The sequence below is a fragment of the Typopeltis vanoorti genome, chromosome 1 (genome assembly GCF_054136105.1).
Source record: "Typopeltis vanoorti isolate ZY-2024b chromosome 1, IOZ_Tvanoo_1.0, whole genome shotgun sequence".
NCBI classification, from domain to species: Eukaryota; Metazoa; Arthropoda; class Arachnida; order Uropygi; family Thelyphonidae; genus Typopeltis; species Typopeltis vanoorti.
The window spans coordinates 26,492,222-26,508,489 of record NC_143549.1 but is presented as its reverse complement, the minus strand read 5'-3'; the positions used below and the strand labels follow the sequence as shown (position 1 = coordinate 26,508,489).

At 33.6% G+C, this 16,268-nt stretch overlaps 1 protein-coding gene across 1 annotated transcript in view; it reads right to left on the bottom strand.

Annotated features, from left to right (window-relative positions):
* LOC150109852 (A disintegrin and metalloproteinase with thrombospondin motifs 9-like) overlaps positions 1–16,268 on the bottom strand; it is a 605,150-nt gene that overhangs the window by 517,416 nt on the left and 71,466 nt on the right. The window contains exons 9-11 of the mRNA XM_090396355.1: positions 14,760–14,908; positions 5,932–5,995; positions 762–879 (exon numbers count right to left, since the gene is read on the bottom strand). Of these exons, the coding sequence (XP_090252481.1) occupies positions 762–879; positions 5,932–5,995; positions 14,760–14,908 (331 nt within the window). The remainder of the gene's footprint in view (positions 1–761; positions 880–5,931; positions 5,996–14,759; positions 14,909–16,268) is intronic.

Here is a 16,268-nt window from a genome sequence, read left to right as displayed (position 1 = left end):
ACTTTATTGAAACGTTATAAGCGCTCATCATACTTTCACGATCGATTAACGATTGACTGATTTCGATCGTTCTTTGTCCGCTATGACGCATATAGCACATTTGTTTTAGGCAGTTGTCATCGCCTACTTTTCATCACCTAAATGTATTAGGTCGGTTATCGGCCTCTCTCGCATTCAAAGCGCCAGTACGTACCGTTGCAGGTTCTTACCCATTTATTCGTTTGCTAACAAGCGAGAGCGGTGAGCGCTCCGATTCTGATCTGTGCGCCGCTTTGAATAATAGGCTATATCTTCGGGAATTTTTCGAATTTCTTGATAAAAAGGTAGGAACAGATTTTTAAAAGTACATACTTTCAGAAAATAATATTAAAAAATTAATTTTTTTTGATCCTCTAAATAGTACTGCCTCCTTAAAACTATCAAAAACATACGAATTAGCAAAAAGAAAATGCCATAGAGGAAAAACTTGACGTGGTAGAGAAATATGGGTTTGATATTTGAAATCAGCGCACCCAAATTAGTAAAAAACAAGTGTCAGATCATAATCAGCAGAAAAAAATTTTTTTGTTGTTGGCCAGTGTAATTAGAATGATCAGTATTCTTCCTAAGAGTTTCTCCCAATGAAGGACTAATTTGGACCTGGATGCAATTTGTTAGCGTGGATCTCTTAAGAACTCTCTGAGTCTTGTAAACATTCATTTCACGTACTAAGAAAATGACCAGATGACTTAGTAACCATGACAACAAAATGATATACGTACTTCTCGAGTACTGGGGCATCCATTTGACATTCTGCTGTAGACCAGGAAAGTTTAGCGTTTGTCCGTTGAAAGATGCGCACTGTTCATCACGAATATCTCTTGATCCAATAGGACACTCCTAAAAGACAGTTAAAGAATTCGTATTTATAAACATATATGGGTGGTAAATAAAGTGTTCATATTAAACATAAAAAACTGAAAGAAAATATGAAATAAGAAAATTACTGGTATTCTTTCTTTTTAAGGAGGAAAGTTTAGAAATATTGAATTCCTGTGTGCTAGAAAACAACATGTGGCGAAAACTAAGATACCTTCAATGTGAATAACTTTAAGCCAGAATAGGAGACGCAGATAATTATTAACTGAAGCGGAGTCGACTTTTTCTTTTTTTTTTTTTTTTTTTTGGTGTGTATGTGTGTGGTGGGGGGAGGGAATTACAAGTCATGTCCAGTTAGGAAATTGGTAGCAGACACTTTCACGAGGATGTAACTGAGGTGAACAACAAGGTCCAACTATATCTGAACAGATTCCAGGTATTTGTCAAAGTGGTATGTTTAATGATCAAGGTCCGACCAATAGGAAAAGCTATACAGGAAGAGAGGGAGGTTCTAATATCCCATGCAGGGCTGATTTAGGGGCTCTGCTCAATGTTTCAGAAAAAAAGAACCATATCAAAGAGCTGCAATTACGCATAAGTCATAAAACAAATGTCAGAAAAAACAGAAATCGTTTCTGAAGCACAAGAAATTAATGGCTGAAGTATAAGAAAAAAATCATGAGTACTTCAACAAAAGGTTTTTGTTAGTATGAGAAGCAATTCTGGGACATCCGATACACGAAAAATGTATTCAGCATTTAGTAGTGAAAGCGAATGTTCAGAAAATGACAGATTTTGTTTGAAGTTTGAACATAACTGATTACGAGCATTAATTTCTTTGTACATCATACAAAATCCGGTATTTTTCCCTAGTTCATTTTGTATGAAACATTATTTAAAAGTTAAATTAAATTAACTTGTGAAGAACTGGTTTTACTATTTTTTATTATTTATTTACAAGAGTATTCCATACTTTGTACTTGTTTTCTCTATAAGAAATTAAACCAATTTTTGTGACAAAAAACTGATTGCATGCAAAGTGATGTGCGAAAAAGTTGTAGGCTTTTTTTTTTTTTTTTTAACTTTCACAGATGATAAGTTAATAATTTATAGTTAGCTTAATGGAAATGTCACTCGATTGCCACACCTTATTTTTACTTTCATTTTATGTACATAAATCACAATTCTGCAAACGGTCGATAATGAATTGGAAGAAAACATAAAATTCGAATTAAATCTGGAACATCACTAGGAAAATTTCATTACTGCATACTCGAGGTCTCTCCAGATTCCAACTCAAACAACAGATATGAAACGGATAAAAGCAAACATCCCAAAGTCTTCAATATTCACTTCACAAATATACATGGTCTTAATTCCGATATCAATAATGTTCATTTCAATCCGCAATCTGCACACTACGCTAGATTTTCCCTCCTAGGTCTTAATTTCAGCTTCTTTGAGCACTATGCATTTGTTTTCTCGTGACGTCACATTTTTTTATTTTCAAATATTTTTTTTTCCATATTGTTTTCCCTTTCTGATATGCAATGTCAAAAAAACTTTGACTCTTCTCTTTCTTGCCGTTTTTGGCAAAAAATTTCTCTAAACCATTCCAAGTAAATCATTTACTATCTCTACCAGTTTCCTCAACGCCAAATATTCTTTTATCTTTTTAATCTTTTTTTAATGTTTGAACTTTTTTTTAATCCTCTTTCTTCCATCTTCCTTGGAGATTTTGTTCACGGCTCCAAATGATTTTCCTTTTGGTGAACAAAGAGCTGAACAATGACCATTGTAGATGCTTGTCCTCTAGATCACAAATTGCATGCATTCGATCTCATCCATGTTGTTTGGAATTATATGAAAGCTAAAATGATCATGAATTCTATGCTTCATTTTCTTCGTTAAATTGTTGTTTTCAGTCTTGTAGTCTAAACATCCGCATTGAATGCATCACTGAAGCAAAAGCTTGTTGGTATCAGTGGCATAGCTAGAGCTTTTGTCGCCCGGGATGGTTCCTGAGTTTGCCTCCCCTCTCAATACACACCAAAAATACTACAAAATGTCAAAACGACTTATAGGGAAATAAATTAAAACACAATAGTTATTTTAGTTGTAAGTATAGTTGTTAAAAACTAATTATTAATTAAGTAATAAAAATTACTAAGTTAACATAAATAAAAGAATCGTCGAAAAATAAAATTGTCTCTCACGTGAAAAGTGCTGCCCGGGACGAACCTCCCCCCTCCCCTAGCTACGCCACTGGTTGGTATGGAACTGTGCATCCTGTACCATTACTTAGCTTTTCAGACGTTTGCCAAGGCCGTAGAAGAAGGAAATCAGGCATTTTGACTGCGTATAAACTGCAGACAAATTACGAACACTGATTAGAAAAGACTAAAAGCAAAAACTCTGCATTATGTCCAAACAGTCATGCTTGTCTTTTGCATATTTTCGTAAATTTTGCTCAACTCCGTTTTATCTCTTTTGTACTTAGATGTTCCACTGTAGTGCTATCAATGCTCCCTCCAGGGAAGCAAATGAGCATGTCACGATGGGCAGTCCTGAGCCGGAGCCAGTGATAAAAAAAAAGTGCATAACATACTTTATTATTATTATTTGACACCCCCAAGGAGTCCAAAGACTCATCGAGGGAGAGTGTACTAACAGCGATTGATTCCCTTCCAACTACTAACTGCGGTCAAAGTTGCTTAACCTTTTGCGTGAGCCATTAGTAGCAGAGGCTCTAAAGCTTCTAAAATTATTATTTTTTGAAGTGAGAAGTTATATTTTAATTCAACTGAAAATACAATTGTACACAAAATATACATATTAATTTTTGCACTGAATGCTTTGATATCTTGGCGGGATCAACACTGTTGACTATAATATTCACTATTGATACTACGATTAAAAACCGCTTTTGACAGTGAGCGGAAGAAAACAAACAAGTTCCAACCACAGCGTAAACCATAATCCACATTATATACAAACAGTATTATTACACAACTATAAAGATAGTTTCTATAATGGCAAAATCTTGAAGATAGCAAAGGTCAACAGTTGAAACGCGAAGAAATCAGATAGCTCTAATTATTCTATTCTGTATTAGACCAAAAGGACAGATTATTGTAGTAATCTACACCCAAAGGTGATACTATGCTGCAGTGAAGAAATTACCTATGAATATAAAAGCATCTTAAAAATATTTTAAGACGTGCAGCTGTTTAACATTTTTCCACAGTTCAACTCTAAACCAGAACGAATATTTCATCCTCTTCTTTCATTTCCTTCTACTGTTATCATTTGGAAAAGTCTTCCCTCTTAAGTATATCCTAAAGTTCATTCTACAGATCTTCAAATGGAACTACAAGAGTAAAAACTGAAAACTACTTCGAAAAGAAAAACAGAGTGCATCACTCCAGCCTGTACAGCTGTTTCATATTCTAAAGAAGGATAGAAAGGTGTTCAAGAAAATAGGAGAATAAAACAGCATTCTGAAACAAGCCAACTTCGCGAATCTTGTCGTTGGTATCAGTTAAAAAGCGACAAAGTTTTCGTAGACTATATACCATCATAGTTGAATTTTTATATAATGATACTTAAAATAATGCACACTTGCCAACGAGTGTAATGACCTCTGTCCAATAGGTATCATGACCGCGTGATATGTTTACATAATTCTCCGATCTTTCACTCAGTGAACTTCAGTACTTTTGCAAATGCAGTTTTTGCAAAATAACTAATGCCATGTGAAGTCTGAACGGGAATCCAAATCTTCAAATGTCAAATATTATTCATATGAATTCATTGAAAAAATGAACTGAAATATAATATTTCAAATTAAGCATGTCAACATGAACATTTTCTATCATTTCGATCAAGAATTTACAGATCCAGAGAAACTGTCTCTTAAAACTCTTTATTAGACTCTCCTACGTATTAACAAAATGCTACATGTTCTTAGTTTTTAAAAGAAGAAGTTAATTTTCCTTAAATAATATCATTTTATCTATTTCAACACAAAGTTAAAATGAATAATAAATGTAAAACATCAGAAGGTGTACACTTCGTTACACGAAAATAATTACTAAGCACAATATAAACAAAATCTTTTCCAGATGAAAGTGTTCAAGAATATATTGATCTGAGGTAATCCAACATAGGCATAATATTTTGATTTGTTGAATGTTAACAGGGTCTGAATGTCTGGCTGCTACATGCTTGTTAGAAAATGATGAATGCATGAAATTTCGCTCCAAACTTAGTGAATTTCGGCTGAGAATTATGAATTGTTCTAAATAGCGGTAGCAGCATGATGATTTCTTGATATTGATACTTCTAATGCGATATCCGCAATGAAAACGTTATAATAGAAAACGATGACTCGTTAGTGAGTTTCTGTGAGTAATATTGATGATTTGAGGCGAGAACTTTTATATGAAGGAGGATGTAAAGGAGTTGTTAGAAGTGGCAAAACTGAAGAGCGAGAAGATGAAAATGAGTCTCTTACCATGCTATGATAGAGGCGCACTGAGGAGGAGGGCATTGATAGCCAATGAGGCTATACGTAGATTGTGCAAAAGGAATGATGTATGATTTGTGGATCTGTGGTCTCTGTTTGATGGAAAGAAGGATTTGTACAATGTGGATGGACTGCATCTAAATCCATATATAACATTTTTGTAATTAATCATACGTTGTAAACCAAGTAATACACGTGACAAGCGATTATTACTGTCCTACTTGTCACTGAATGGAAAAAATAAATAAACTTAATTATATAAAAGGCTCAGACATATGATCGTACAATATTATATATTATTTATACACAATATTATATATATATTAAACTTGTACGCAGACGCAGCTAATTAATGAATGTACTTTATATGAATGGAGAATACATTACTTCTGGACAACATTGTATAAATTATCCAACCTATCATCATCTGTTTCTGAATTAAGCTCATTGAGGGGGTTCGATGCTTAAAGAATTCACGGAATATAAATATGCTGCATATGTATGCATAGATATCAAATAAAGACTTTCTATATAAATATACTAACCTGTGTATTGCAAGAACGATAACGAATTCTCATCCCTATACAGTAACGTCCTCCATGGGCTGGCCTGAAAATAGATATACAAATAAATAACTTTTTTTTCAGAGAAATATTGAGCGAAACTCTATTTTAGTGCAATATTTAATTATCTAAAGAGAAAAAAAATACATTTTAGAAACAAAAGTTTCTTGGTGATAACCTGGCAACTTTTCTAACGTTATAAAATATCAAAAGTCATGAAGAAGAAAATAATGATTACTGCTTTCTTGATGACGCATTTCATTCCTTTTGAAGTCTGAATTCCTTTATCATCTATCATACAGCCAACTGCTATATTTTATGAGCTACGAGAGACACTGAAGACTTCATAACAATAATGCTGTTATAAGAACAAAGAAAGAATGGCAGCAGATGAATACCATTCCATAAGATTTCTTGTCTTGGAAAATTATTAGGTAAATCTATCGATCAAAGCTGATTTGAGATTTCTATACAAACCAACAGGGAAGGAACTCATAAATGATATGATCAAGTGATAAAGACTTCAAGATGTGAGATGAGTTTAATATGGAATGAGTTTAAAAAGCGCCCACATAATTATTATGCCGTTAAATTGGGCCTTCTATAATGACTCCATAGATTCCATATAAATTCATAATATATTTCATTCTATATATATATATATTTCAATATATATTTCATTCTATATATATATATATTTCAATATATATTTCATTCTATATATATATATATTTCAATATATATTTCATTCTATATATATATATATTCATTATATATATATATATATATATATATATATATATATATATATATATATATATATATATATATATATATATATATATATATAATGAAGTATATATTCAGCAGTGAACGTCATAATTCGAGAAGTCAATGGTACGGATCATGGCCATGCTCATCAATGGTTTTGCCGTATCTATGGAATATGGACATCCACGGAATCAACTGAGTTGTTTACAGTTACCAAAGAGGATAATTTAGATACTAGAAAAATTTTCATCACAGGTGTAGATGTTTTCATCGTTCCTGTTAAATTTGAAAAATCGCCAAAGAAATGCTACAAAAAGAATGAAAAAGAATATGACATTAGCTTTTAAAAGGTTTTAAAATGAGATCGAAACAGCGTTTAATAATATGAGATAGGCCAGAAATACGTAACACTTCTCGAAACAAAGCAAATATGATGAAATTTATGGAGTTGGCATGTGATGGCAGATAACTCCTAGTAGTCTGTCATCACACATGAATTATTATCATTGCTGAATGTTTCACGTGTAAGCATGCTCGCACATCAATGAACAGTTGTGTGTATTTGTATATGTCGGATACAAATCCTTAATCCCAAAGCAAATAGAAAGCCTAGACATCTGCTTGGCAGTATGTCTATTCTTTCCGTAAACTTTATTTTTTAGGAAAACATTAATGTTTTCTCTATATTAACGAGACGTCAATGTTTTTCTAAAAAATAAACTCAACTCGTGGACTGACGATTTTTTTATAAATGAATGAAATTAGGATTCGAGAGGGACAATAAAGGCAGCCCCATCTAACAGTGTTTCGTAAACACTAGTGGAACATGAGTTTGAAAATGCAAGAATCTCAAACTTATCCTGATGCCCATCTACCAAGAATGAGGATTTATTTTGTGCTGTCAAATCTCAATGCACAAACGTTTTTGATTTAATGTGGCAAATTAATTACAAAGGCGATTAAGAAATCCCCTCCTCACTAACTAATGCCAAAAATTAATGCAAACAAACTTTTTTCAGAGTAATTAATTTTTCTAATCAATTAGCAGCGATCTTTCTCATCTTCAGATTAATATCAAATTACTAACAAGTAGGACAGTGATCACAAGCAATCTTCAGAAGTTGAATCTCTCATTTTCGAAATGATTCTGTGATGCCATTCGTTAAGGCAGCAACAGAACCTACAGCCATTCTGGACTTCTGCAGTGTAAGCAGTTTGTCCCCAGTAACATAATTTTCTACTGTTTCGAAATTGTATAATTATAACAAAAATAGTCCGACTGAAATCAATATCGAGATGCCAAAAAGTTTAGAAGATATACTAAATAGACTAGATATACCAAATCTGGACGGGGGGGGGGAAGAATTGAGCTATGCATACGGAAGGGGAAAATGAAATAGGAGATACGCATTTTGCGGTTGGCATCTAAAACTAGTTAAAAAATTGTATCATTACCAAGATAATACAGATTTTTGTTTTGCTGAACGTTAATACGAGGGGGGGGTGGAAAGTTCTTTTTCAGAGTAATGATAGACACTTAGAACAAAAATGATGTTAAAGCAACTGATATAAACATAAGAAAGAAGATACTAGAAGATACTAGTAGCAGAGTTATGAAGGTAACTACCTTTATTATTATATCCTTGTATGTTCTTCCTTGTGGTTATATCAGTTGCTTTAATATCATTTTTATTCTAGGTGTTTATCAGAACTTTGGAATTTCTCCAAAGTTCTGATAAATTTGGAAATTCGCAAATTCGCAAATTTTGGAATTTGCGAATTTTTCTCCAATTCGCACTAAGCTAATTATTGGAGTATTCTTTCATTTCACGAGCCATATTTCTATTATCTTGGGGGAGACCACACTCCTACCAGGCGCGTCCCCAGGGTGGCGGATGGGGGAAACTCTTTATTTTTTATTCAGAGCGACCCAAATGGGTCGCTCTGAATAAAGAATAAAGAGACGTGGACCAAAGGATGCACCAAAGGCATGGCAAGCTGACTACATTATTATGCCATGAGCCGGAGAAAGTCTACAAACCGAGATAGTGTTACTGCGTACGGGACAGCCGATGCGCATACTCCAAGACCACATAGAGTAGGTGAGAAATCAGCAATGTGGTCAGCCAAGGACATGAAACACGTGGCCACCCTCAACATAAGATCATTATACCGACCTGGAAAATTGCAATCAGTCCAGGAAAATTTAAAAACTGAAATGGAGTATTTTAGGTTTATCAGAGACACATTGGTGCGGAGATGGATTCATGGATTTACCAGAAGGAAGACTATACTTCTCAGGAAGAAAATATAATATACACAGAGAAGGAGTTGCATTATTAAATGAGAAGAAACTACACATTCAGTAATTGAAATAAAACCATTTTCTCCTAGAATAATCACAGCCAAACTTCAAGCAAAAGAAAAAGGTCAAACAATTAAAATAATCCAAATATATGCACCGACAGTAGCCATTCAGAGGAAGAAATAGAAAATTTCTATGAAGAACTACATCAGGAAATAGATAATTCCAAAAATAGAGAACTCATGATAGTGATGGGAGATTTTAAAGCTAAAATAGGACAGTTCACAGCAGACAAAAAAAAAGATGTGATGGGGAAAGTTGGATAGCTTAATGACAGAGGAGAACAATTACTCCACTCCACTTCTGTAAAGCAAACGATCTAATGATTGCAAACACATTGTTCTATCAACGCCCTAATAATAAATATACATGGACATCCCCAGATGGTAATATAAAGAACTGCATAGACTATATCATCATGAACAAACAATGGAAAAGATCAGTAAATAATGTACGAACGTTAAAAAGCTTTGATTTCGACACTGACCACGAAATATTAAGAGAAGATAAAATTCAACAAGAAAAACAATATCAGAAAAGAAGAAAACATCAACCTATCAAAACTAAAAGATAGCTCAAGCAGAAGTCGATTTTTAGAACAGATGTCCTTGAAATTAAAACCCTCCATCTTCCAGAACAGCGGAAAATACTGGGAAGAAGGAAAAGAAACAGTGTTATCAATTGCAAAAGACACTCTAGGTTCCAAACCCAAAATAAACAAACAGTGGATAACCCAAGAAATCGTTGCTACAATAGAGGAGAAAAGAGAGGCCAAGATGCTTGTAAACCAACAAAACAATGAAGACAATAGAGAAAAATACAGAGCACTAAAAAATAAAGTTGACAATCTATGCAAAAAAAAAAAGCCAAAGAAAAATGGTTAGAAGAAAAAAGCTACGAAATGCCAAGAAGCATACCAACTAAAAGTCCTCCATGACACTATAAGAGAAATTACAAAGGAATTCTTAGCAAAAGCAGTAACAATGATAAACAACAAGATGACTGAAACCGGAAATATTGAATATATAAGAAAAATCTGGTCAAACCGTTTTAAGACTATCTTTCGACAAGGAAACAAAGCTACAATGCCAAGAAAACAAATAAAAAGAAAACAAATAGAAGAAAACAACAACCACCCAAACATTTTACAAGAGGAAGTTAGATACGCAGTAAAACAGATGAAAAACAATAAAGCACCAGGCACTGATACTATCCCTACTGAACTGTGGTCATATGGAGGCAGCACATCAACAGAATATTTAACAACCCTATTCAATAAAATACTACAAACAGGAGAGATCCCAGATAACTGGAGAACTGGAAATATCATCCTAATACAAGAAAGGAGACAAAAGAGACTGCAGAAATTACAGACCAATCAATTTACTCTCCCACACCTATAAAATATTCGTAAGAATTATACAACATAGATTAAAAAACACCTACGAAGAACTGATAGGCATAGAACAAGCTGGTTTTCGAGGAAACTATTCAACAATAGACCAGGTTTTTACATTGCACCAACTAGCAGAGCTCAGCTGTGGAGACCATAAAGAACTATATTGTTGTTTTGTGAACTTTAAACAAGCTTTCGATAGCATCAACAGAAATCCTTCTTAAAGTTCTACTAGAAAAAGCAATAGACAAATATATAATACAGTTTCCGATAAAATATTACTCTAAGACAAATGCAATAATTAAAAGGACACACTCACAACAGCAGAACCCATAGAGATCCAAAAAGGAGTAATGCAGGATGCCTATTAGCCCCATGCCTATTCAACATATATCTAGAAGAATTGTAAAGAAGGCAATAGACAATGTGCCTGGGATCAATCTCAACGGTTTAAACATAAACAATATCAAATATGCGGATGATCTCGTCCTTATGGCAAGAACCCCAAATGAACTACAAAGGTTGATAAACAAGCTAAATGAAACCTGTAAAACATATGACATGACAATAAATATACAAAAGACAAAAGTGATGAAAATAGGGAGGAACAGAACTATCATCTCAGTCACCCTAAATGGAGAACAAATAGAACAAGAAGACAACCTCATATATCTTGGATAAAAACTAACAAAAACAATGGATGAACTCAAAACAATCAAAAACAGAATAGTGATAGGATGGACCACCATGGGAAAATTACAGAAAATCTGAAAAACAAACAAGATATCTAAGCAAGCCAAAATCAAATTATATGAATCAATAATTATACCAAGAGTCATATCTACGGAGCAGAAGCGTGGACAGTTAAGAAAAGAGGGAGAAAAAATTGCTGGCATTTGAAATGAAATGCTTAAGAAAAATAAATAGCACAAGTTGGATAGGAAAGAAAACAAACAGCATAGTCAGACAAGAATTATTGTATAAAAAGATAATAATAGAAAAAAATTAGAAAACAACAACTGAGATGTTTTGGCCACACTGTACACATGGACGCAGACAGACTTCCTAACGTCCTAATCAATACTTTTCCAACTGAAAAAAGAAGACCAGGAAGACCAAGAACTACCTGGCTGAAATTAATAAAGAACATTTTGGGATGCAGAACATATAAGGAACTTTCTCGAACAGCAAGGAATAGAGAAGACTGGAAGATCCTGCTCAAGAGAGGACTCAACCGGTCTTAGACGGAAGAGAAGAAGAAGAAGATTTCTATTACACGCTTGAAAGAAGTTACAAACAATATCATCGTCATCATCAGTGGCTCTAACACGCACTTAAGTGCGCACGAACTTCCAATTATCCTTGAATTTTGTAACCATAATTCTAGGATAAGTTTAGCCATATGCATATAAGTATTCTTTTGTGTGTGTTCTACTGGTATGCTTGCGGGACGAAAAACCGGAGTTTCCGGGAGAGATAGAAAACCCTTCCACCTCCGTATGAGATTGGCATCACCTTCAGTTGAAAAGCTCTGATAAAAGTTCTTATACGGGAAGAATCTTTATTCGAAACTAGATCTTTCCAAACAAAGGATATCATCTATACCGACTGAGTTACGGAGGTTCTCACAAACAACAGAATAAAATTTTATGTTAAAAGAGAAAGGTGATGAATACGTTTTACTATTATTTTGGTATCGCTGCTCTTTAACTGAGAAGCGATCAAAAGCAGATGTTGTTATATTATCCCAGCACTTTCACTCAACTTTCCAGTTCATAGCGAGTAAGATAACTTTAAATGACCGATGCAGAGATTGGACGTTGAGTGTGCACTTCTGAAACCATAACTCGAATTTGAAGTGAAAATGCAGTCGGTGAAACAAGGACGGCTCGAGAGAAGCAATTAGAGTTCCAGTGGATGAACGTCCAGTTCAACATCCTCTAACTAATGACTTCCTACAACACCCACTTACTCATACTGAAGCAAGATTTAAAAAAAAAAAAGTAACAAAAACTTCTCAGAAAGAACATATTCTCAGTCGCGAATGAACTTCTAACGCTCCCCCCCCCCAAATGAGTCAGTAATTGCAGGCATTTAATTTCATCTCTGCTCTCAGTAAACTGAAAAAAACCCATTAAAACTAGTACATCAGATAATGACAAACAAATTATTTTGTTGCAATGCGAACTCTTCATCACAGGTGATAAGATGTGAAAGGTCGTAATACAAGCAACATGTCCTTCATGTGTGTACGTGCTAATGTTTCAGATTAATTTTTCTCAAGGTTGGCACATTTTACATACTTCCGCAGTCCACTATTTATCGCCAACATTTGAGTGTTTTGCTTGTTTATCTCACAGGATTAAAAACAAAATGTCCGAGAAGAAGAATCCTGCCGCCACCGTAGGAGACCACAGCTTCGTAGTCTTAATGCATATCAAACCTAGATCTGGATACGTTCAACCAGTTTAAGAGAAAAATTTAAATACGTAAACTTTCCTATATCATTCCTATGCAAGAGAGATATCTTCTTTAGTATATCTTCTAAACTTTGTGTCATCTCGATATTGATTTCAGTCGGACTATTTTTGTTAAAATTATACAATTTCGAAACACTACACATCAAAAACTGACTACTAATATGCTTTTAAGAACTGGAAGTTCTAATACTTTTGAGTGTGAAGTAGACTAGTAGATAAAATAAAATGATGATGAGAAATTGGATGCGTATGTTGCTTGAAGCAGAACAGATATTGGCCAGCAGCTACTCGCGCGTGTTTATAAACTTCAGTTGCGGGATGGTAGCGGTCAGGTGAACTGAATGGCTCTTATGAAAATTAAGCTTCAGCTGGATGCGTCTATAGTACTTCAATGCAGGAAGTCTGTTCATCGTTTTCCTACCGAGTGGTCTTTTTATATTTGGTTTCCAGCCTCTTGTTACTTTAATTGTTCTTTCTGGGTCCATCCTATTAATATGTTTGCTCGTTTCTACCTCTTTTTTTATCCATTCGTTTAAATGTTGTAATTGACATTCTTCGTAAATTTCATTTTTTACTCTACCAATTTTTTTTAAATATTTTTCTTAATATTTTCATTTCGCATGTTGTATTTATCTGTTGTATCTTCAATGGTTCTATTCTTGTTCACATGCATACGTCAATATTGGGGAGTACTGATTTGTATATTCTTACTTTTGCTTCTTTTGTTTAGATCTTTATTTTCTCATTTTTTTTTATGTTGAGTCCATACACGAGAGGTTGGTTGATCAACCTATAATACATTAGTACCGTGTATGGGTGGTGGATTGGGAAAGAAGATACTTGTTCACATTTGATTTAAAAGTCTGTATACTGTATTCCTTGGGAAATGCATCAGGGGGAAGATTGTCTCATAGTACAGCAGTTGCAGGGATGAAGGAGAAATTTGTTTTATGGGTGTCAAGGTCCACTTAAGCTGCACTTGTTCCAACGAGCTTAGTACTAAGTGGGGGAATTATTGATGCTATTTCAGAGTATATATAGTTGAATTTAAACATCCTGATATTTTATCAACCTTCAAGGATTGTTCATTCATTCTGTGTTATATTTTCACTATTTACAATTATTTCTAAGTATTTAAATTTCATTAATTGTTTAAGCATTTTTTCGTTTAGTTCTCGTCTCGTTTGAATCTCATTGGTTGTTTGGCAACTAGCATTGTTTTTGATATTTCTATTTATATCTCATGTTAAAACTGCTGCATATCAGTTGCAGTTTGAATAAATAATTCCTTTTGGAAATCATCTTAATTTCCTTCAAGCAGTAAAGCACTACACCATCTGCGTATCCAACCAAATTTATATTTTATTTTTTATTCCATTTAATTTCTGTTTCTTAAATTCAGATAATCATACCTAGTGCTTTGACACAAAATTTCCTAAAAAAACTTACGTTTTGGAGCTTTAAAATAAGTTTGTCGCATCTAAAATAAACATTTATCTCATTAAATAATAAAAACCTTTAACCTTATCACGTTAAGTAAAAAAAGAAAAGAAAAGAAAATTATACAAAAGCTGTTATGTTGAAATGTTCCCACATTCCTATCATCAGATTGTGAGCCTTTCACTACAGTCGTTATAGGGATATTTCGAAGCTTCTCGGCTTTTCACCATCGATAAGGTTTGAAATGAAAGGTTTCTGGATTTCATTGTACTTTTACCGAACTTAAAATTAAGCTGAACGTCTAGTTCTGTTTTAGTTCTTTCATTCTAAAAAGCGAATTTAGAACTTAATTTCTCACCTAGGATTATCGCATTCTCTCAAGGACTGCTTCACTCCACCGCCACAAGTTCTGGAACACTGTCCGTAATTTTGCCATTTTCCCCACTGTCCGTCCACAGGTCTCATCCGAGATGTGGGCATGCGGACGCATTCTCCATGTCGACACCACTAGTTAACAAAGAAACAAAAATATACTATCAGAGTTATGACAATTCCTGTTCTTAAAGTTGAACATTTTATTACTTCTGGCTCTCATTATGAGTTATAATGTCACATAGGTTTATGTATGATATGTGTCATACGGTGCAATGAAAATCATCTACTACCTAATCAAATAACAACTAGGAAGAACTCAAATATTCTCCATGTTCGTTTTCAACACGCACGCACGCACGCACGCACACACAACCACACAAAATTATTATCCATTTATTTTCTTTTATTCCAGAGCAGAATTACTGGATTATCTAACCCTCAGCTCATCCAAGGTAGTAAATATATGATAGGCATCTAATCTTTCATGAATGTGATTTACATAATTAAAAACAAGCATTAAAAACCGGAAAAAAACAATGGGGTTGAGGGTATTGAGAAATGATGCATCTGAATCTTCTCTCTTTTGTTATTATGCTAATTTTAATAAATACACTACAGAGCTGGCCTGTATCTTCGCCAACATTCGCTGCATATTCCTACTTTCTCATCTGAACATAATGCTCTAGAAGGATTTTTATTTGGGAAAATGTTAGCTGAAACTCCTCACCTTGAAATGTTTAAGTACCGCAGATTTTTTTTAACCCGAAACTACGATAGTGTTCTCGGTTCGAATTATATTCCACACAAGAATGAAAACACAAGTCCCAAAAAATGAGTGCGTGTGTGAAGGTGGAGAACCTTTCTGGATACCCCTATAGTCAAGTAAAGAAACGCTTCCACTTCATTTGTCATTTATTTATAAATGGATCGGTTTATGGGTGCTATTTATTTTTCATTATTTAACAGAAGCAAAAGGGGCGGGGATTATGTAAATTAGTGAATATTTCCCACCTCGAGCACTGTTGTGCATGCTAAATATACTGGGACGTTAACTGATAATAATTCTAAATAATATTTACTATTATTAAAACCAACTAAATATATAAATAATTATTACATTAAGATAAATAAAAAAACACATTTAAATCATTAAAATTTTATTAGAATAAAAATATATTAAAATTACAACAAAATATACTGAGTGGGAAAAAAAATGAAATGTGTATACTTCAAAGATCATCGGAGATAATTATGTGGTGTTTCTGCAAGGGGAAAGTCAACAAATGATTGTATTTTCAATCTCTGATAATTGTTAGAAATATATTTGCATTTGATAAAGAAATATATTTTATATTTGTGGATTGTCATATTCTTGTTTATAGTCCACAAATATAAAATATATTTCTTTATCAAATGCAAATATATTTCTAACAATTACATCGAAATGCGCTAAGGAAGATGCAATGAGACTTTGAATCACAAAAGTATATGA